Raw genomic sequence first — 23460 nt, forward strand, 5'->3', positions numbered from 1 at the left:
TGCGGCGCTAGCAGTAACATCGTGAGAGATATGGGACTTCTTGATAAAATATGGGACTTCTTGATAAAACAAGCAGATATTTGAAGTTTACACCCCTACATTCTCGCCTGAAAATAGGGGAGGCTGTCATAAAGTTCAACATCAGTAACTTAGCGCGCACAGCTGTATGGAAACTCCGTCGTGCTAGCTAGCACGCAGTACAGTTATTGTAACTGTCAGCACAACGAAAATAAACTACACCTAAACTCGGTTTATATCTGACCCAAATAGAGTGCAGTTAATAACGTCTTACCTGAAATTCAGTTCACCAGCCGCCTGCTTCTCCTGCATTGGGTTTCCCTTATCCACGATTGAGCTCCGCGTTAGCCACCACCGGTCGATCGGTGGCCGCCTCGCATGTTTCTTTCCCCGCATACGAGGGGAAGAGACATACACCGGTGGCTAACGCAGAGCTAGCTAGCCACCGGTATATGAACAACTCAGTTATTTTTTCCACATCGACCAGCATCATCGGCCCATATAAACGAAAAATAAGTCCAGCTAATACAAAGACTGTTTGCGGAGCGATCGGGGGTGAAAGGAGTTAGAGACGCCTCACTGAAAGCCAAGCCTGGGTGCTTTTGAGTGAAGCGGCGCTAGCCGGCTAGCTAGATCATTATCCGCCGTTCTTAAGCTGAGAGACGTACTTGAGCTGTGGCAGCGGGATCCCCAGACCAAGTTTAGCTGCTACGTAGGCCAAAGGATAACCAGTCGCTTTACTGGCCAGAGCAGAGCTCCCTGACAGGCGGGCATTCACCTCAATGATGTAGTACTGCAACACATTATACATAGAAGATACAATTCAATCACAGACATTACGGGAATTAGACCAGGAGCAGGAATACCAGCTCCCCATGCACACAAGACCTGTTTAAAGGCCTGTTCTGATACATAAAGCCTATTCATACAAATCTATTCCTGGTTTGTATGAAATGAACTTGGTCACATTGATACCTAAAACAATTTTCTTTTAAAACTTATTGAACTAGGATTTACATAGCAAAGGCTTTTTACAACCTTGTTATGGAGCCAAAACAGTAAATGTAAGCCGTTGACATACCTGGCTGTTACATTATCTGCAGATCCAGCCGCACACTCTGTACATCCTATAGCCATATAAACTGTATATACTTCAAGTCATGTTACCACCCATGCTTATTTCAATATACCTACACTTTCTGTACTATTCATTACAGCATGTCACTGGCTTTAAAATAAGGAAATGCAAAGCAGATCCACTTTATAGGTGAACACAGTCCTATTTGTGCTTTTCATCACCCAGGTCTTCACATATATGCTTACCTGTTCAGATTCGGGGTTAAGAGCGTACTGGATGTTACACTCTCCCACGATGCCGAGATGTCTGATGACTTTAATGGCCGTGTTTCTCAGCATGTTGTACTCGCGGTCATTAAGCGTCTGACTGGGAGCCACTACAATGGATTCCCCAGTGTGGATACCCAGTGGGTCGATGTTCTCCATATTACACACCTAAACAAGAGGAAACAACAGCCACTTTAAATCGCCCTCAGTTTTTTTTTAGTGAGTATAAACCGTTTGTTCTCTGGTCTCCTTTTACTCACAGTCACACAGTTGTCATAGGCGTCCCGGACCACCTCGTACTCGATCTCCTTCCAGCCTTTCAGGGATTTATCCACCAGCACCTGAGAGGTGTGAGCGAATGCTGCCGTTACCAGAGAGGTCAGCTCCTCTCTGTTGTTGGCAAAACCGGAGCCGAGGCCTCCGAGAGCGAACGCTGAACGAACCAAGACGGGGTAGCCAAGACGCTCAGCAGCTGCCACCGCCTACAGCAGAGTTAATCAGATAAATTTAGACTTCACTGGGGCAAAAAACAATCCAGAAGCTATTAATTTATAAGCGAACACGTCTCCTCACCTGTTCCACCGACAGAGCTGCTTCACTGGGAGCTACATGCTCATTGATCTCTTCCATTTTCTCCACAAAGATTTTTCTGTCTTCGGTCATCTCAATGGAGGAAACAGGAGTTCCCAGAACCTGCACTTTATATTTCTCCAGAACGCCCAGCTTGGTCAGCTCTACACCGCAGTTCAGAGCAGTCTGACCTCCAAAAGTCAGCAAGACGCCGTCCGGGCGCTCATTTTTTATCACCTGTAACAACAAGATGTAATGACACGAAGCACTCACAACACATGAAAATGAGACAAACAGCTCTGTGGATTTCACACTGGGAATTTCATCCCGTCCAAGACATTTGGAAGTCTGCAACTGAACTAAAAGCAGCTTAAGTGATCTTTGATTTTTTACTGTAAAAGCCTTTTAGCCTCTTCGTTTCCACTCTATACTGCCATATGATGGATGCAGGTAGAAAGCTGAGCAGGGATTTTTATATCTTTGAGCCAGCACATTTTTACAGAAACGTATTATGAACACTGAAATTTAAAAATAAAAATAATAACATAAACTACATTAAATAAACCTGGGCAAAGAAGGTAAAAATCTGAGGGAATATTTGTCCTCAAACTTGTTTCTTTTCATTATCATTATTAATCCGCACTCTTATTTTTCCTCTTACTAATTACTGGCTGTTGTCTCTATATTGCATCTATATAAAAACCAGAGTGGAGCAACGAGCTCTCTTTAGTCCACCAGCACCACCCTTTATCTTACATGATGACTTCCATGGAGCCGCGGATTTAAGGGCTGCAACACAAAGCTCATGTTTTGCCTTTGCTTTTAAACACTTGTGCTGCATTCAAGTGTTCAACCAAACAAAGTGATGGACCACGTAAAAGTATCTTATCCACAGTAAAGAAATAAAAATAAAGGTTGTCCTAGAACCCACTGTCCCAATTCCTACAATACAGACACAAAAGAAGACTGAACTACCTTCAACAGTCACCAAAGCTACAAACACACCTGTACAGAACTGCTCTGTGTTCTTTGGTGGGTGTTATGGCCCTAGCAGGGCCTCCTCCTGAAGGTGCCTGTGTGGGCGTGTCACACTACCTCTTCTGCCTGAGGTGCCACCTTTCCCTTTTGTGCAGCTGACTCTCGTCAGTAATCAAGGAGATTTAACTTGTTTATTTAGTTATTTGTTATGCCCCACTGTTTGTTTGCCACTACACCTCTGTAAATAAAACCACCGGTATCTCATCCACTGCCTGCATCTTGGGTCCTTCTTCCAACTCCACGCGGCTCGCCTCGGCAGCCGTGACAATTAAAGCTTCTGCTATAATAATGCCTCATTAGAGGGCACCTTGGTTAAGCTAAATGTATAATTATAGATTTTGTTAACCGTGGGAAATGTCTTTTATCCATCTTTTAATTAGTGTGTTATTTCCTCTTGTTTCTCAGGTACGGTAACCGTGGACACAACCAACCGTGCATCCATAATGGGACAGAGCGCTGCTTCATCACCAGTCAGAATCACGGCTTCGCTGTCAACCCTGACACTTTGCCCAAAGACTGGGACGTGCTCTTCACAAATGCTAACGACCACACCAACGAGGGCATCGTACACAACACAAAGCCTCTGTTCAGGTAACAGTCTGTGAAAGATGGAGTCCAGTGGTGATTCACTCTAGAAGTGACTGGTTCTGGTGCCTTAAGTGCCTCTGTACTGGCTGGAAAAAACCCAATTAACAAACTCCCCCTCACCATGACAACAGCAGATTTCAAGCACAGTCGAAGGACGAACTGTAAGCTCCGCGGCTCTACGGTTACAGCTGGTTGTTCAGCCTAGCAGTGGCGTTAAACGATATTAACAGGGATATATTTAATGTAGGAAGGCCGTCTGTGCCGGGAAGGAGTTTCATGAGCGGGAGGCCAGCCGGAGGCAGAGGGAGACGCCGTCTGACTGTGTGATCAACAACATGGCTCTGCTTCAGCATCCCCGGCTGCTGCTCGCCTGTGTAGGGCTGCTGCTGCTGCTCACCTTTGGCAGCATCGACGCTCGATCTTCGCCTATATCGGACTTGAAATCCAAAATATCCGGGGTGGAGGAGCTCTTGGAGGAATTCCGCAAACAGCTGCAGCAGGACCAGACCTACAGGACAGGTGAAGTGATGGACTCCTGCGTGGGCGACTTCAGTGCCGCGGGGGATCGCATCATCCGGGCCAAGGACTCCATCGAGCAAGGAGCCACCTTCCTGCTGGCCCCGGACAGGGTGTACACCAGGAAGGACTGTGTGCACGCCTGCTGCTCCCAGCCTCACTGCACAGTTGCGGTGCTTCACGAGGACCAAAGGCAGCCCGGGGACAGTCTCCGCTGCTACCTGTTTAACTGCACCTACAGGAGTAAGAATGTGTGCGCCTTCTCGGCTCAGAAAGGCTTCACGACATACAGCCGGACTCCCAACACAACGCAGGGACACCTCCCTGTTTCATCTAGCGACTCAGCCCGGAGGCCCGGAGAAGAAGCTCCTGATGAGGATGATGCAGACGTGGATGAGCCTCCTCGCAGTGACGCTGGACAGGATGTGGTTATCCAGCTGCCCACAGATTGGGCTGTGCTGGATGGCCGTGACAGCGTGGACGACCACGGGATCCGCCGCTATGAGTGGAGTCTGATTAAAGGAGACACAGCCATCAATATGAAGTCAACACATCCAGAGGTTTGCTGAAGATCAGTGGCCTCCAGGAAGGAGTCTACACGTTTCAGATGACAGTCACTGACACGGCGGGACAGAAGAGCTCCGATAACATCTCTGTCACCGTACTGGCTCCAAAACACCAAGCAGAAGTATGTACCGGTCACTGCTCAAACTACCAATTTAAGTGTGATGACGGTTGCTGTATTGACATCACCTATGCCTGCGATGGGAAGCAGCACTGTCCAGACCGCTCAGACGAAGACTTCTGCCCAAACTTCGATGGCAGCCGAAAGTCAGTGACCCACGCTGTGGACCTGCCCAGCCCTCAGCGGCCTGTCGCTCAGACAAAGAAAGCTGAAGACGACTCCATGCTCCCGACTGGAGCCAGAAAGACCATCACACCGCAAGACACAAGCAAGGCGGCTCCTTCTCAGAGTGCCAGTGAGCAGGAAGCTTCAGTCAGTCAAGACCCATGTGCTGCTGCTCCAGTTGTGGGACCCTGTAAAGGCACCTTCCCACGGTGGTACTACGACCAAAATGTGGGAGAGTGCAAACACTTCCTGTATGGAGGCTGCCAGGGAAACCACAACAACTTCCTCCAGGAGTTGGACTGTGTCAGTGAATGCATACAAAAAAGTCCAGCTTTCAGACCTGCCAGTGTGGCTCCTCCAGTCACCAAGCAGACTGAGATAGCTTCCCCTAAAGCCAACCAGAGCCAAGCAGTGAGTGACGCCCCCATCTCCAAACCATTTCCAGTTCCTCTGACACTTGGCCTAATCATCACTGCCGTGCTGCTGCTCATGATCTGTCGTCTGATCTGTGAGCCAGCATCAGCTGAGAGATATAGAGGAGAACAGGGGGACAACAGACAGCTCTCTGTAGTTGACAGACTGGTAAAAACATTGAAAACAGTTTTTAGATATTTGCTTCCTGTATTTGCAGAAGTATCTCCAACACAAACTGTAACAGCTGCATGCAGGGAACCACTCAGTCATGTTTATCCTGCAGGACAGGATCTGACAGGGAAAGAAGGAAAAATAAGGGAACCACGGACAACTTTGATAATGCTTTGATTTATCCACAGTACATTTAGTTCAAATATTGTTTCCATCACAGAGGGATTGTGCTGGTTTCAGTGGGGAAAGTATGCAGCTCATTTAAATGTTCAAAGAGCTGTGAAAAGTTGTCCGTTCATAAAGTGTGTCAGTATTTTATAAGGATGCCATGTTTCTGTATCATCTCTCTCCTGTCAGAGCCTCTTCCAAACATCAGCCTGTTTAATGCTCTCATATCTTCAACATCTCGAGTAAATTATACTGCACAGTTTTCTCTCCAATAAAAGAATATTTACTGCATGAGTCTGTTTTCCATTTTATCTGAAACATTCAAGGAGGAGATCTTTTACTGTATTTTGGTGATATTGCCCTTAAATGTGACTAAAGCTTTCATACAGTGGTGATCACGGACATAACTCTGAGATCAGTCTGACTGAACTCTGAAAATCACTGAGTGTTATTTCACAGAACCATAATTAGATTAACTCAAACGGAAACACGCGGTGTTAAACAGTAGTATAATTATCATTAACTGTCAAAGTAAGTGCGTATTTTGCTTGTTTCCGTTTCCATCAAAAATCGAATTAATTAATAATTGTTTGATTTGTGTTGATGAAGGCCTGCCTCCTTCTCCTCACAGTCACTTTTTACGAGACCATGAGTGTGTTTCATTTTTTGTTCTGTCAGTCTTGGATGTGACTCCTGAAAAGAGATTCACCATGATTCTGGTTCTCCTTTCACAGTCAGTACTGCTGGTTTCTCTCTCAGACTGACTGAAGATGAGTGATCTGGAGTCTCCAGGATCCAGCCGTCTGTCTGTGACCGACACAAAGTAAGATACTGTCTCTAATGTACACGAAGGAAATAGAGAACATAGGTGAAATCAGTATGTAGAAACAATTACAAGTTTAAAAGGACAAGTAAGATTGAGTGGGAGAGGACTGGTTTAACAGGAAGAAGAGAAAATTCCACAGTATCCGTGCAAAAAGTTTCACTTTGAAATCTTTAAAAGAATGTGGACAAACAGGTGGACTTGGTGTCAGTGGAGTTTACTCCTGGAAGTTTGAGATTATGATGATTATTACTTCAAAAACACCTGTACAGACGTTTATCACTCATTCCATACCAGCGCAGTGCCCAGTAACACTTTGAGGTGACTGGAGCTTTATATATAAAATGAATGCAGTCCGATCAGTTTATGAGAATAGTCAAAGTGACTTTGGTAATATTAGTTGCCAATTTTTAGTTGGTATTGGTTTGTAAGATTAGTTTAAAATAAAGACTTCATTTTAACTGAATTTTGTTACGTCTCAAGAATTTGGACGTTTAGCCTTAAGGACAAACCTAAGGAGGAGGTTGGACTTTAGAGTTGAGCCCAGAGATGTACGGCTGAGTGAGGGGCTACTTTTTGTCATCAAACTAAAAAGAAATAAAATGTAGGCTTAGAAGACACGGTTGGTTGTTTGGTTCAGCATCTCTGAATATCTTCAGAGCTGTAGAGGCTTCAGAATGTAGAAGTTTGGATGGAAACTCCAAATACTTGAAGCCCACAAGATGCATCTTTAAAAAGTCAAAAAGAAGCGAAGAATTGCTGTCGCTAAAACCAAAATAACATTTATAACAACAACAAAAGTGTATGATTTGGTAATATGATTGGAATGGAACAAATGGATTCTGAAAATCAGAGATTGAGTTTCCAAGTGAATAATGCAGCTGAAAAATTTTCCTGTTATATGAAGACTTTTAACCTGTAGTTCAGTATTGATCTGCCACAGTCAGCGAACAAAACTGCCAAAAAGGAAAAAGACATTAAGATCCTCAAAAGCTTGGCATAATATAGTCATACATTTTCACCTGAATACATCTGCCCTGTGCAAATCCGTTTCGAAGGCCTTTGCAGCTAATAATGGTCAATATATTAATTTAAAGAACACAGAAAAACAGCTGGTTCTTTTTCAGGGTTTCATAGCTTTTTTGTGTAGAATGCCAAGCTTTAATATTATAGAGATTTGCAAGTATCTACAAAGCATGATATGATGTGAAGTTCAACATCTGGGACATGTGTCCCGCTATGCATTGCAGAAAATGACTCAATCTCTTAGTACAGCAAACAAACAATGCAGGAGGGCGGGAAAATAATGGTCTCCTCTGCCGTGGCATCAGAAGTTGAGAATTGACGGGACAAAGTGTTGGGTTTCTCGTTTTGGGTTGCCGGGTCTATAGATCATAACACAGTTGAACCAAGCAAAGGAGAGGGCCCACCTGGTTTGTCTTGAGTGGCTGCTGTGAGATATGCAAGATGCTTGTGGTCAGTCAAACGATGAACAATGAGCAGGTGTTCTGCTCCCTCCCGCCAGCTAGCAGTTCCACTTCTCCCACGTCATAGTTTTGCTCAGTTCGAGAAAGACAGCAGAAGGGAAAAAGCTGCATTTTCCCTTCCTTGTTCTGGAACAAGATGAACTCCATCAACGATAAATTGTTGGGTGGTCACACACAGCTGACTGCAGCTTTCCAGTCTTATAAACAGTACATTTGTACAATGACTGAAACCAGCCCACTGGCTGTGACGTCAGTTCCTTGATCATGAATATGCAAATTGTCATGACCATTGATCAACAATCATTGATCAAAGACCATTGATCGTGGAATAATCTTCCACACTGCACCTAACGTGACAAACTGAAAGCAGTCATTGGGTGGGAAACCTTGAGGAGAACACTTTTGACCTTAGAGAAGAGCTCTGCATAGAAAAGGATCAGGTTTGAACTTAGTTTGTGCAGCTGTACCTTTAACTAAGGCAAGTTCCTGCATCAACTCGTCCTGTTGTCTTTTTGAACTGTGCTTCACTATTCACTACAGATGAATGCACTGTAAACACCTGCGTGTGAGTCACTTTGGTCACTTTGACAGTTGCACTGGTAATAATAATTTTCCCTTTGTGTCCTCAGAGAGAACAGTGATGTTGGTGTGGAGGAGGAGGAGCAGTTGTCCTGCTGTGCTTTGGGTCAAGATGTCTCAGAGGATTCAGTCGCTACCAGTTGTGGCATCTCTGTCCAAAGTAAGAGTCGGTATCCGTGTGCTGATGAACACATTTTTGAAAACTTGACTTCTTGTTTTGTAGGTGCATGAAAAAGATTTCATTCGATTTTTTATGGTATAGGTTTTTTTCCTGTTTTACTTTGAATGTTGTTTCCTTTCATGTCTCACGTTAGTTTTACTTCCTGCTTTGTGATTGTCTTAATTATTTTTCACCTGGTTTGCTAAAGTTCAGCTGTCATGTTCCCCACCTGCTCACAATATCAGGCAATCCTCAATATATACTACTCAAAACAATCAGAGGAACACACTGAAAACATAATGGCTCTCGCGCGGAGAAAAACATGCTGGAGATCAATACTGATGCAAACTGGGTGATGTGTTAGAAACGAAAGGATTCAATTGTTTGTTGGAAATAAATGATCAAAATACTGGATACTGGCTGAATCCAAATACAAACAGAAAATCAGAGTAAAAAACGCTGCAGCAGGCTTTTCCATTTGGCTCTGATTTCATAGCAGCAGCTCAAAATGAAATAGTTTGTATGGCTGCGTGTGCTGCTGGGCCAAAAGTTTAGCTGGTCATTTGTAGATTTTTAGATGAAATAAAAAACAAAAAAAACACTCAACAAAAGATCATCTAAAGAAGAGCAGAGTTCATGTACACACTTTATTAAGCAGCTACTGTACAACAAGAACAGAATCATGTAAATGGCCAAACAACAGCAACAGTAATCCCAGGGTGTAGCACAGCAGGCAAAGAGACGCAGTAGCACAGAGAGAGTAAAGGATCACATGGAGAACAAATGGAGCGCGCTCACGAGCCCTCTCTTCGTACAGAGCCAGAAACGTCTGACCCACAGAGCTCACTAAGACGACAATAACTCGTTTTTCCCACACAGATTACATATAACATCACACTGAATGAAATTACATGTAGCAGATTACATGAACTATATAAGATGAGGATTCGCGTATTAAGCATATTCAGAACTATTTCCTTCCATTATTTTCTTGGGTTAACAGTTTTTGTTGCTTTTCTGCTATCGCTTAAATTTTATTCATATAGCACCAAGTCACAACAGCCACCTTAAGGCACTTTATAGTGTTAGGTAAAGCCTCAGTTATAAAGCCTCAGACAACTCCCTACGAGCAACGACTTGGAGACATTAAGAAAGAAAAACTCTCTCTTTGTACAGTCGAACACTGAGACGGAACCAGGTTCAGTGACGGGCCGCCATCCACCACGACTGGTTGGAATGAGGGGAGGAGGGCAGGATAAAACCTGCAGGCTGAGAGCAAAGTGCTCCATCTATCTGATATGATACTGTGAGGCCTCTCAGATAAGATGGGGCTGTTTTATTATGGCCCTTTTTATGTGAGAAGCATTTTGAATTCAGCTCTGGATTTAACAGGGAGCCAATGATGTGAAGCCAGTATGAGGGGGATTTTCCCTCCTCTTAAAATGTCTCATTAGGAACATTTTTAACAGTTGCTTCTTGTCTCTGCTGTGACAAAAAAAGGTTCTGATTATGAATCAAAATGTTTTAAATAAGTCACACACTGGTTATAACTTAATGCCGAAAATGTCATGTTACACGATTTACTATTTTCTGAAGCTTATTTACAATTTACAATGCTTAACACCATTCCCATCCCTCCCGTCAAAAGATAAAAGTCTGTTTTTCATGCAGTTTCACACACTAAAGACATTTCATTCTTTTTGGTTTCTTGTTGTCAATCAGCAGATGCGAGTCTGGAAGAGGTTTTAGAAGAATATAAGATCAGTCTGAGGAGGAGGTTTGAAAGTGTGACTGAAGAAACTGATAATACAGGAAGTGGAACCCTCCCGAACAGGATCTACACTGAGCTCTACATCACAGAGGGACAGAATGAAGACGTTCATAACCAACATGAGGTGATGCAGCTGGAGACAGCTTCCAAGATGGAGGCTCTTGATGACATTACAGTCAGGTGTCACGACACCTTTAAAGCCTTACCTGACCAACAGAGACCCATCAGAGTGGTTCTGACCAACAGCGTCGCTGATCAGAGACGAGCAGTACAGTCTTCTGGAGCTGCTCCATGTTTTCCATCCAACATTACAGAAGGTCACAGCAGAGAAGCTCGCTGTCTGTAAACTTTTGTTCATCTTTGACGGCCTGGATGAAAGCAGACTTGGATCATTGGATTTCACCAACGGGAAGCTGCTGTCTGATGTCACAGAGAAGTCATCAGTCAGCCAGCTGCTGACAAACCTCATCCAGGGGAATCTGCTTCCCTCGGCTCTCGTCTGGATAACTCCCCGACCTGCAGCAGCCAATCAGATCCCTCCTAGACGTGTTGACAGGGTAACAGAAGTACGAGGCTTCACTGATGCCCAGAAGGAGGAGTACTTCAGGAGGAGATTCAGTGATGAAGAGCTGTCCAGAATCATCTCCCACATGAAGACATCCAGGAGCCTCCACATCATGTGTAGAATCCCAGTCTTCTGCTGGATCACTGCTACAGTTCTGGAGCACATGTTGACTACAGAGCAGAGAGGAGAGCTGCCCAAGACCCTGACTGACATGTACTCACACTTCTTGTTGGTTCAGATGAAGAAGGGGAACAAACATGTGGGGGGACATGAAACAAGTGAGATGGCTGAAAGGAAATTTCTTCTGAATCTGGGGAGGCTGGCATTTAAACATCTGGAAAAAGGAAACACCTTCTTCTACCAAGAAGACCTAGATCAGTGTGGTCTGGATGCTACAGAGGCCTTGTTGCACACAGAAGTTTATACGGAGCTCTTTAAACAGTGTTTGTTAATCTTGAAGGTGGCTTTTATTTGTGATTCAGGTCTCAATGTCTCTTTGTGTATACTTATATGCAGAAGTAACACAAAAGAAGAAGTGGGAGCTGGCCTGACACCAGTAACTGACTTCCAGTGAAAGCTTTGGCTAATAATATTTTTTAGCGAACATTTTTCTTGTAAAACAAAGGGGGGCCTAGCAAAAAAGGTTTGGGAACCACTGCTCTACAAGGTTGGCGAAAAAAAGAAAAAGTATTAACATTTTTTTATTTGGACTTTTATTAGTCCAAATTTTTTTATTTGGACTAAAAAAAATGTTCGAAGTGGACTAGGTGCTAATTTTCAGATGTCAGGTCTACATCTAGAATCAAAATGAGCACATACATAAACAACCAAAGTGAAGCATTAAGACAAAACATAGCAACGTCAAACAGCGTCCACACATTTTGCCACAAATACATGCAAAACAACTAAATTGGGCCACAAAAGTGATGTAAATTGACCAAACTAAGACACAAATCAGACAAAAACAGATGCAGGATGATCACAAACAGACACGTCGGCTACAAACTGATGCAAAATGACTAAAATCACACGTGTAACACTTTCTACATATTTGACAACAGAAGAAAAACACAAACAAACTTGGAATGCATTTTTAATTTGGATTTTTTTTATTTCATGCCGAATTAGATATTTTAAAAATCAAGCCAAAGTCTCCTCCCTGTTTGTACTGTAAGGTCAAAGCCCTACTGTACTACAGAGAACCCCAACAATCAAATGATCCCCCTCTGAGCAAGCACGAGGCGACTGTGGGGAAGAAAAACTCCCTTTAACAGGAAGAAACTTCCAACGGAACCGGGCTCAGAAGGGACGGCCATCCGCTGCGACCGGTTGGGGGGATGGAAATCAAAAGGAGACGAGATGGCGTGAACTACAGTTCTAAAATTTGGATTTGAGGGCTGATCCCAAAATTTTATGGTGATGTTTTTAAAAAAAGGATTTGGTGCTAAAAGTCTGCTTCAAGATTTTAAAAGAAGCAGGGCAGTGGGAAAAGCCAAAATGGTCATTTTAATGATCTCTGGCTTTAGTGAACCACCTGAAGGGTTTTAGCAATGTTTTTCCCACCGCAGAAAAAAACCTGGATATTTTGGACGTCTTTGGGGGACCCGGGATGACTCCGAGAGTGATTTTTAGATGTCTAATCAGAGCCTCATCAAAAGATGAATCATTTGCCATCAAAGCCTTTAAGACATTGTCTGGGGAGCCAAACTCCTTGATGAGGCGTTTGGCTATTTTCTTGATGAACTTTGTCTTGTCATTTGTCAGACTTGTGGCAGACGCTGTGCTGCTGAGTTCAGGCTGCATTAGATTGCTCAGACGGTTGATGACCGTGTCTATTTCTTTTGTAGTAGTTGCGATCCGAGCAGCAAACTTTTGGGTCTCAGGTTTAGATTTATAGATGACTCTCATGATAAGGAGCAACGCAAGGTCATTGGAAATTTTCTCAACATCAGAAGATGAACCTGACACAGAATCCATCTCTGATATTTTGGAGGAATCTTTGAGAGAGTGTTTCAGGCTCAAGGCTCCAGATGATTTATCTGGAGAAATGCTCCGAGGTTGTGGCATTTGAGGTGACTTGTCAGATGCCACAGAGCATTTATCTGGAGAAATGCTCCCAGGTTGTGGCGTTCGAGGTGACTTGTCAGATGCCACAGAGCATTTATCTGGAGAAATGCTCCCAGGTTTTGGTGTTGGAAGTGATGCACCAGATTCTTTTCCTCTGCCATCTGAATCAGGGCTTTTTTCCTGTGTTGTGGTCTGTGCTCTTTTAATAAAGTTGTGGATGTCTTCCAGGGCCCCAGAAATCTTGTCCATTTGAATCATTTGATCTTTCTCTTCATTGCAGAAGAGTAAAAGCTTCTGCAAAAACCTTTCTACTGTGTCATCTATGAGGACATAGAGGACTTCAGCAGAAATGCGACGCTTTGAGCCCTGTACTGATTTCGGAGTCCTGGAGATGACCGTGTCTGAGAGGGACCTACCCATTAGAGGTATGGGGATTTGATAGCCTCGATCCACCGTAAGTAGATCAAACAGGTTTGCCACTAAGTCCTCCGTAAAATTCCTGATATGCCCACTATTTTTAAAGTCCCCCAAGGTCTTATCGATGAGGAAGAGTTCTTCTTTCTTTGTTAATTTGTCAAATAACTGATTAACGTCTGATCTAATGACGTTAAAGTCGACTGAAGAAGAACGTTTAATTGCGGTTCCCAGGCTTGCCGTATGTGGAGAAGGGGAGCGATGAGCCTCTGTACTCTGGGGAGCAGCCGTTTCAGGTACTGACCCTGGGAGAATGAAAACTATACTTTCATTGGAGGGCGCAGTTTCCTTCTTGGGGTGATTGCAAATGTTTTGTAGACAAACAAAATGTTTCCTGTTTGCCTTTATTCTTTTTTTCAGCTCTGTTTTCATTTTTTCAAATTGTTTTTTTGCAAACATGGAAAAGTTGTGTTTGCGTGCTTTGAGCCTGGCGTGTGAGGTGGATGGCACACATTTGGAGAAGAAGTGTCTCACCTTGTGGATAATTAAGCCTGCATTAAAGGCAGGTTTGGGTAAGTTACATTTCTCACAGAGCTCTTCACTGCTTGAATCCATGTTAGCAAGTATCTCACCTACGATGTCAACTGCAACCATTTCTACTGGGGTTGGAGCCTGGATACTTTGTGTTTCTGCAGTGGGTTTTATATGGCTTTGTGATTCTTCTGGGAGCTCATCTTTATCTTTTCCTGTCATCTCTCCATCTGAGCTCCTTGTTGACAGAATAACAGAAATCTCTGCGATTGCTGATTTCACTGATATTTTTGAACCAGTACGTTCTGTACTGGAATGAGACCCATTTGTCCCACACTGGCAGCGCAGCTTACATGCTGCATACCTTTTCAGGCATGAGGCAGCGCAACAAACCATGCGGTGTAGTTTCTTAATACTACTAAATTTGCCGCTAACATAAACGGCAGGGTCTACTGGGAAATCGGGGCTTTTTTCAATCAGTGCAATGGTTGAGCTGACCTTTTCTGAGATCTCTTCCTCAACCATCAGCGTCAGCTTGTCAGCGCTCTTATCTTGCTGTTTTGAGACATTAAGAGCGCCGGCGATGGCAGCTGAGATCGAGTCTCCGAGGGACACCCTTATTTTCCCCTCATCCATAAACTCTTCCCTTATCATGGGTTCCTGAATAACAGAAAGGGCAATCCTCAGGATGCTGGCAGAGGCGATCTGAATGATTTCAGAAATCATATCAGCGAGCACGGCATGGACGCTGGAGTCGCATTTTCCATTTTCTATAATGCTCCACTGAACTTCAGAGAGCCTTTCAAAGCACCTGTTGATTGGCGGGATAATCTGGTCTGGTGTGACCACGATTGAATTTTCGTTGATGGTTTCCATTGTTGTGTCACAAATTAGATTTTCTCCGTTTGAGCGTGTGAGAATTTTCTTGTATTACAGAGCGCCGACTGCTGAACGTTTTGCAAACACATGAGCATCGAGTTCTGATTTTTCTGTCTGAGAGCCGTTATTTATAGGCTCGGTTGTCTGTGACGTTACTGACAGACCAGCGCGAACGCCTTTGATCTGCCAGTGACGTCACAAGAAACGCACGCGGAGAGGCGGCGTTCCTTGCGCGCTCACAGATTTGAATGACGCTTTGGAGTTGACGGCACGCCGCAATGCATTGTGGGAGCCCGGCACCATTTTCGGGGTCTACGAATCAAAACAAACACGCTGTGTTGGAACGACGATTACAAGATGCTTAAAAGCAGTTCCTGACCCACCAGGATTCATTGGAATCATAGGTTGGAGGACGTTTTGGGGAAATGGCCGACGGTCGAAGCGGAGAAGAAATAAACTCTTAAAAGTTAGTTCTGGGTTTTTATCCCACTTCATATATACACCAGGACACATGTTAGCATAATGAAAGAATTGTAGAATTAAGTGGAGTCAACAACAGCAGCATAGTGCAGTCATATCACAAATGTTAGCGTAATGAAAAAGTCTTACAAAGTCAAATTTAGCTAACCTTCGGCTAAGTTACGTGACGTTAGTCATATCGCCACTTAACGCGGCTCTTTGGTCGGTTAGTTAGTGTCATCCAGGGAAGACGGACGTTGTTTTGCTGTGCTGTATTTTTATGTGAAGTGTATATATTTATTTTTTATATTGCATGTATTTTGTGCAGTGTTTTATTTAGTTTGCATGTTTTTAGTTGCCGGCAAATTGTCCTGGAGAGACTCCGCCTTTCCCCCCGTTTTTACTAATTGGACACACCTGAGAGAAAAGAAAAGGTAATTTACAGAGTGCTCAAGGACACATAAGAGGTTTGGAGCCGGTGTTCAACAAAAATGTAACACGGAGAATGCGAGACAGACAGAGGAAAGACACAGACGATCAGAGGGGAGAGCGAGAGACGATCAGAGAGTAGAGATGATCAGATGGAGCAGACGACCAGCGACTGGGAAGAGAGATTACCAGCGACTGGAAAGGGGAAACGATCAGAGGAAAAAAAGGCAGATGACCAGCGACTAGGGACGCGTAGCGGCAGTCTGGTGGCAATAACGACAAGAGCCAGCTCGTGCACTGCGGGAGAACAGAAGCAGTGAGACCGCGGTGCCGATTGCAGTTTGAGGAAGCGGCGGGCGGAGTTGAGAGCTCTGCCCACCCGGGTAAGTCTTTGACTTATCCTTTTTATAAAGTAAACTGCCAAAGGAATAGTGACTGCCGCTCCCTCCCTTTCTTCAGTGCACCAGGACGTGGAATGCGGGGAGGAAGGCGAGGACTCCGCTGGGTTTCCCTCTTTTAATACTACGCTGGACCTCTTAGTTTTCTGTGACTTTTAGGCCGTGGTGGATTCCACTGGACTTCTAATGTTGTGTGTTATTGATTTTTATTGTGTCTTCCCTTGGCCAAGGTTGTTTTAATTCATTTTATATTTTTAACTATTTAAACATAATAAATTATATTTTTAATTCTACAGTTTTTGTATCGTGTGCTTTTCCCTCGGCGGCTCCACTGCTCTGCCCGCTTTGAGGAAGGTTTCCTTCCTTTTAAAAAACACAAACCATCTTGGAAACATAATCAGCCTTTCCGCTCCGGTGTCATATTAGTTTAGGTTTGTGCCGAAGCTGGGTCTGTTTGTCAGTGTGAAGCCAAACGTGCTTTAACGTTTTAGGAAACACCGAGCAGACGGTTCATACTTGCCAACATTCAAAGGGCTGTTGGGGGGGGGGGCAAATATATTTTACAGTGTTTATTTATTCGACAAAATACGTTAAATGTCACCGTTATTATTGGCTGGCCGGAAACAGCGGGGGTGTCCAAATTCAGAGGCTGCTTCCACCTGAGGACCCGCCTTCGCGGTCTAAAGAAAGCCGCGTAGTACGTCACGAGCTCCCTCGGTGGAGTGAAACTGCGTCTGCTCCTTGCTGTCTAAAATATAACCGGGCGCTGGCGTCAATTCTCCACCGTCTCACACTTTGTTTAATCAGTTTTCTGTTTGACGTTTATTCAGCTTTGTGAAAACCCCAGAGGACCCCTCCCGAGGGATTAATAAAGTTACAGCTGAGTAGTGAGTTGTATGTGAGGCTGGACACTAAGGAGAAAATGATTTTTAATGAATGGCAAGGCACATAAATTGTGCTGGAAGAGAGTAACCAAGTATAGAGATGGAAATGTGCTAATGTGAAGAAAGTGTGTTGAGAAGGGAGAAGGAGTACTTTGGACGAAAATTGAATTAGAGAAGGAAGTGAGGCAACTCTGAAGAGGATGGAGACGGGAGGCATAGAGAGGGTAGGAGTGAAGGCTATGATAAGGTGCGAAGAGAGTAACTGTGGTGCTGCATAAGAAAGTCCTGAGGGGCAGAGAAGTATGTGATGGGTTGAGATTACATCAGAGAGAGGCTCTGAGCCCCTTCTTGTTTGCACTGGTGATGGAGAGGCTGACAGATGAGATCAGGCAAGAGTCTCCGTGGATGATGTTTTCAGACAACCACAGAAAGGATTTGTGGATGTAGCGAAGGTGGACATGCAGGGGGTTGGTGTGACTGAGGAGGATGCTAGAAATAGAGAGATGGAAGCGGATGATCCACTGTAGCGACCTCTAAAGGGAGCAGCCGAAAGAAGAAGAAGCACAAATAATTCTAATCATGCTTTTCTTTTATTCTCAGTACTAAGCTATGTAAAGGAAGTCAAGGTTGTTTCCTCCTACAATCACTTTGGTCATGCTGTTCTTACAAGTGTGGAGGTGCCAGATGGTTTAGACTTGTTTAGATTGGTGCTCTGTCTCCCTTTATCCAAACTAAAACTTTGATGGGGTTTTTTATCTTCACTAAACACTTTTTTGCTTTGTGTTTTATTATTGTGCTACTGCAAGTATTTCATATATTAGTCAGTTGATTGTTACTGTAGGGCAGCTCTAGGACAATCCCAGATGTGATGTAGCTTGCTTTTATCCAGCAGATACGACATCTCATGAGGAGGTTCGAACCCTGTACCCTGACCCTCCTGCTGACGCACAAAGTCTGGACATCCAGCAGCAGGCCCTTCTACGTGAACAACAGCACAACAGTTTCTATTTCTTTTAATATTAGAAGTCAGTTATTCATTAATGAATACAAATGGTGACTGAAGTTATTTAGACAGGACATTAAACAATAAACTTCCAATAAATGATGAACAATGTGTGACTGAATGTGTTCAGTGAAAGACTTTGAAAATATCGCAGCATAAAACCAGTGTAAAAGTACTCAGACTACTTTTGGGGGTATTTATTTGATGATGCAACCAGAAAATGTGCAGGTTGTGAGTTTAACATTTTCAACACTGGAGAAGAAGTACATGTACACAGACTAGCTAATGACAAACATTTTTTTTAAATTAACCTTTATTTAAACAGGTTGTTCATTTTTCTGAGCTTATCTGGTGTCCAGTTTCGGTGGCAGTAGCATAAGCAGAGAAGACCCAGACCTTACTCTCCCGAGCCAGCTCCTCCATTATTTGGGGGACACTGAGGCATTCTCTGCTGAGTGCTGTGATCTCCCCAACATGTCCTGGGTGTGTCCTGTCTGTCCTGGTGGGACATGCCTGGAACATCTCACCCAGGAGGCGTTCAAGAGGCACCCTTGTCAGATGCCTGAACCTCCTCAACTGGCTCGTTTAGATGTAGAGGAGTAGCAGTTAACTCGGAATGAGACAGACAGCACCTACTGCTGGGGTGGGCCTACAGGAGGGAGAGCTCATGTCGTCTCTTCAGGACACATCACTGGACCCCAAGAAGCTCTCCCCGGAGCTCCCTTTGGCTGCTGGGGTCGGCATACGTTCAACTTTAAAATCACTCTTGGTTCTTGGCTAGCTTTGTGTTAGCATCCTTTGTGTACTGATGCTTGCAAGAAGCTAAAGTTGCTTTGGCAGAATTTTCTTTCTCATATATGCACACATAAGGAGAGAGATGTTTTATAAGCTTTAGTCATCACCGTGCACTTTTCCTGATTCACACAAAATACAGCAATCTGGCACCTTCCCACAGGGTCTTGCACGAGTATTAAACATGTTCATTTGTGCTTTGGACTGTCACCAGATTTCTTCTAGAAGTTTCTTGCCAGTCAGCAACTATCTTGGCAACACCACTTGAGTTTGTGTGTTGCATGCTAACATCCTTATCATATGTGTAATAATACTAAAGCTTCATCTTATGCACACACAAAAAACAAATATGGCTCCTTCGTGCAGGGTTTTCTGGTATGTTCATTTATGCTTCCCAATTTAAAAAAAAAAAAGAAAAAAAAAAAAGAAAAAGCAAAGTTCTTGCTTCTCAGCCACTGCGGCCACATCCTCACCGTTTTTTAGGCAGTTATATAAACATACTGTGAGTGAGTCATAAGCTTAAATACAATAGTTGAAGGAACAAAAACGTAATGTTTAAAAATACCAGTCAAATCTGATTAAAGTAAATAAATAATAAGTATACAATGTAGTTTTAAGACTTCTCAATGTTTCGTAACATTAATGTTCTATGAACTCGTGAGTCCAGAAATCTGAATGTCATGAAAAGTATTATTCGTGTATTATTATTTTACAATACAAGGTTGTTTTTTTTCCTGATACTTCATGCAAACCACATTTCTCCAGGCCTGTCCTAATCAGCTTACTCAGTATCACTAGATCCAATGCTGCTCCTCCAGCAGAGCACACAAAAGTAGGAGAGACCAGAGATGCCATGGCTTAGTTAGGAGACTGTTTGCTTCAAGGCCACTAGAGGGTGCTGCCATAAAACTACAATAAATGAATTGACCTTTTGACCTGCTCACACTCTTTTATGCAAAACCCTGTTGATGTTACACACACACACACACACACACACACACACACACAAAGAGATTCTAGGTCTCACCAACCGTGGGCAAAAAGATGACAGTCAATAAAATTCTAAAATTTTATTTATAAACACAATGAATAGTAGTTAAAAGTCCAGTGTCCCATTTAGGTACAAAGTAAAAACACACAGTCCAAGGCCAGAGCCAGCTATGCCACAAAGCCAGTTGCACTCCACACGTTGTTCACTTCAACAGGGGTAGCAATTGTCCTCTGAGACCCACCACCCTGTAAGTAGAAAGCCTGCACAGAGCGACAAAATAAGACAATTCACTATATAATTCACAGCCCATCCATCCCAAACATATCAGATCATTAGAGGTTTTGTCACATTACATACCTGCACTGAGAGACAAAATAACACAGCAGTGTTTGTAATGTGGGCTATAAGTAGACTAGCATATCAGTGCAATCAATTACACCTGCCTCCAATTAGTCCAGCCCTTTTACAGTCATTGACTGGGTGAGAAAACACGAGCAAATCAACCCAAGAGACAAGCAGGAAGACTCTCTGAAGGCTCCTGTGGCTGCACAGGCAGTCTTACAATTACGAGGTTGGAGAGTTGTTGTTTCAAAATGTTCACACTGATTTCACATGCTCATTAACTCACAACCAGCTGACCATATATATTTCTGCTGCTGAGCTGCTTTTTGATGGAGATTTTCTGAATTTATTTTGCTACCATAAGAGCAGACTCCATGCTGAAAGCATGTGCACTGTCACTTGCAATGAGTGGCACTAATGACGCTAAATTTAATTACAGGTCATGGACAGCCTTCATAAATGCTCATATTACTCACCCACACTGAATTCCAGCACAGGTTCATCTGGGTCCTGACTATTTCCTGCAAAGTAACACAAACGTCATCAGAACATTAAGTCAGAGAAACAACATTTGGAGCTTTTGTACATGATAAATTATACTGCAGTAGTAAAACAAAGTCAAGCAGCAGTACATTTATTAAAATCACCTTCAGCTGTAATATTTAAACTGATTTAGTGTCAATTTAGATTATGTTTAGATTAAAATGAAACTAGTACCCTTGTAATGTCTTTTTAAATTAGAGGTAAATATTTGTATATTTTTTACATAATATAATTATATTTACTGGATTTTCTCTCTATTGTAGTTTAGTATTATAGTTATTACTTGTTTTTTATTGACTTGTCTTGTTTTTACAATGATTTGCTCTGAATGCAGCCTTTAAAGAAAAGACTATCTGTTCAGTAACTATCCATCAGACTGGGTCCATGTTACCAGCCAAATGGGTAATAATTAAATTAAGTTTTGAATTACGTATATTTGGGTGTTTAGGTGACACTTTTGCAAAAAAAAAATATATAATTAGGTTTAAAAGAACTAAACATGTATGTATTTAAAAACAATAAGTGTGTTAGAATTACTACAGCAACAGGTTGTAGCTCACTGTACTATTTTTGAGCACAACTTTGGTGCTTTTGCCTCATTTTTAAATCAGTGATCCCAGTAGCACAGTCTAAGCAGAGACCTCAGTGCTTGGCAAACAATCAATAGAATCAATATAATTATTAAAAAGAAACAAAATAAATGCCAACCATATAAAAAAAAACATAAACTTAAGGAAAAAACTAAACTTGATTTTGTGTCTTTAGGCTATTGTTAACAGCAAGCATGAGGTTAGTGCATATGTATTATTATTGGAAAGATTACTGCAAAGAAAAAAAGGTTGAACCAGGAGGGGGCGATATTGCTCTTCTTACCATGAGTTACATGCAGGCTATTACTTACCATGTCACTCACATTTATTTCACAAAACAGCTGAACCCACTTAATTCGATTTAATTGTATTTATGCAGAGCTGAATCACAACAACAGTCTCCTCGAGGTGGTATAGATTGTAAGGTAGAAAGTCTACAATTAAAAAGAAAAAACCTCAATACAGTGGGAAGGAACAACTCACTTTTAACAGGAAGCACCCTCTGGCAGAACCACGGTCAGGGAGGGGCAGCCCGCTGCGACCCTTTGGGGATGAGGAGACGAAAAAGGGGACAAAAGACACACTGTGGACGAGAGCCAGAGATGAACAAGAACTAATTATTGAATGCAGAGAGGTGTATAAACACATGGTGGGAATCCCCCAGCAGGGTAGTCCCAGGGTAACTAAGGGAGGATTCATGGTCACCTGATTCAGCCCTAGCTATATGCGTTGGCAAAAAGGTAACTTTGAAACTTAATCTTAAAAGTAGAGATAGTGTCCGTCTCCTGCATTCAAACTGGGAGCTGGTTCCACAGAAGGATGATCCCCTTCTACTTCTAAATATCCTAAAAACCACAAGGAAGCCCACAGTCTGAGAGCAAACTATCAAACTACGAGGTCTTTAAAATAAGATGATTATTCAAGACCTCATGTGTGATGGGAAGGATTCTAAATTTGACGCTGGACCCACAAATCATAAAAGAGAAACACTAACTCACACACACCAGAAAGTGCCAAGAATTATAATTATATGTAATTTAGTTTTGCGTTCCTTTATAATGCTTTCAACTATACAAATAAGACACTTCATGGGGGCGCCTGAGCCTTGTAGACACAACAAATACTGAACAAACCTCATGCGCCCTGTTGTTGACAAAACGATAAAAATGAATGTGTACTTCTGTCTTATTTAGGTCATTTTTGTAGTTTTTGTAGACAGACTACTGTAATTTCTCAATAAAATGTCGCTTATTATCGCTCACTCTCAAGAACAAAAACGTGAGTAATTTCCCAGTAGCTCACCATATTTGGGATCTTCTAACATCCACACTTCATGTTTAAACGGTGGTGCGGAGGCGGTGTACCGTCGCAGGCCGGATGTAGCATTCAGCGCGGTGTGCCTTTTTTTCAGTTGCTAAGCAACAGATTTGTCCCGCCCCTTTCGTTATGACGGGGCGGGCCAGTCCTTTGACTGGTGACGTTACAAAGAAACGTCAGGTGACGTTACAAAGAAACGTCAGGTGACGTTACAAAGAAACCTTAAACCGACCTTATATATAGACCTGGCTGTTCAGTTGAAACGCATTCACACAGCGGGACAGCAGCGCTTTAAACGTTCAAACACGGAGTTTAACACAAAACAACATTTTAGACATAAAAAACAAAAAAGTGAAATGGCAAGCTCGAACTGTAACACAATGACAAATGATGAAACAGTTCAGACCAATGGGGATAATTCTACAGTACATGCTTTGGTATCCCTCTTGAATAACTTGTTCAGTAGTTTTTCGATCAAGCAGTGGGGAGAGCTTATCTCAGGCTATCCGGATTGCTTCACTGCTAAGCGGCTTGTAGGTTTTGTAGAGGACGTAATGGACCTGTGTGCACAGTCAGTAGCAGTATCACCACTGAGGTCTTCCCAGAAGTCCCCTGTACATGAAAACTGTTCTGTCCACACCACTACTGGCAAAACGGTTTTGTCACGTGTGAAATTTTTGGACGATTCTGCTGAGCAGGAGTTTGATACAGCACAGAATATAGATGCTAACAGCCAAGAAACAGCTAACACAGAAGAAA

General features: G+C 43.0%; 2 protein-coding genes, 2 long non-coding RNA genes and 1 pseudogene across 4 annotated transcripts; 2 read left to right on the forward strand and 3 right to left on the reverse strand.

Annotated features, from left to right (window-relative positions):
* Nucleotides 1-655: 655 nt before the first annotated feature.
* On the reverse strand, nt 656-2128 carry LOC146558410 (multifunctional protein CAD-like). The gene is made up of 4 exons (XM_085247963.1): nt 1936-2128; nt 1623-1844; nt 1342-1530; nt 656-811 (listed from the first exon to the last, which is right to left on the reverse strand). Exons 1-4 carry the CDS (start codon nt 2023-2025, stop codon nt 656-658), a joined length of 657 nt encoding a protein of 218 aa, XP_085104089.1. The 5' UTR covers nt 2026-2128.
* Nucleotides 2129-3675: 1547 nt separating this feature from the next.
* Nucleotides 3676-5633, forward strand: LOC146558411 (low-density lipoprotein receptor-related protein 11-like; annotated as a pseudogene).
* A 6515-nt stretch (nt 5634-12148) lies between these two features.
* On the reverse strand, nt 12149-15141 carry LOC146558412 (uncharacterized). The gene has a single exon (XM_085246985.1). The coding sequence runs from the start codon at nt 14948-14950 to the stop codon at nt 12569-12571; it is 2382 nt and encodes a 793-aa protein (XP_085103111.1). The 5' UTR covers nt 14951-15141; the 3' UTR covers nt 12149-12568.
* Nucleotides 15142-15171: 30 nt separating this feature from the next.
* Nucleotides 15172-16532, forward strand: LOC146558413 (uncharacterized). Its single transcript, XR_014888579.1, has 2 exons — nt 15172-15419; nt 15768-16532. It is a non-coding gene; the product is annotated as an uncharacterized LOC146558413 (long non-coding RNA).
* Nucleotides 16533-19973: 3441 nt separating this feature from the next.
* On the reverse strand, nt 19974-22818 carry LOC146558414 (uncharacterized). The gene is made up of 3 exons (XR_014888593.1): nt 22687-22818; nt 20728-20772; nt 19974-20154 (listed from the first exon to the last, which is right to left on the reverse strand). It is a non-coding gene; the product is annotated as an uncharacterized LOC146558414 (long non-coding RNA).
* Between the last annotated feature and the right edge of the window lie 642 nt (nt 22819-23460).

Source organism: Mchenga conophoros, linkage group LG15, assembly GCF_057382185.1.
Source record: "Mchenga conophoros isolate Kocher_MC1m ecotype Shallow Benthic linkage group LG15, M_conophoros_male_GT1.1, whole genome shotgun sequence".
NCBI lineage: Eukaryota > Metazoa > Chordata > Actinopteri > Cichliformes > Cichlidae > Mchenga > Mchenga conophoros.

Coding starts and splice junctions, on each gene's coding strand:
- LOC146558412 (XM_085246985.1), bottom strand. CDS start 14,950: ATGGAAACCATCAACGAAAATTCAATCGTGGTCACACCAGACCAGATT.
- LOC146558410 (XM_085247963.1), bottom strand. CDS start 2,025: ATGACCGAAGACAGAAAAATCTTTGTGGAGAAAATGGAAGAGATCAAT. Junction 1,531..1,622: donor CCTATGACAACTGTGTGACT/GTGAGTAAAAGG, acceptor CCTCTTGTTTAG/GTGTGTAATATGGAGAACAT. Junction 812..1,341: donor TTAACCCCGAATCTGAACAG/GTAAGCATATAT, acceptor AATGTGTTGCAG/TACTACATCATTGAGGTGAA.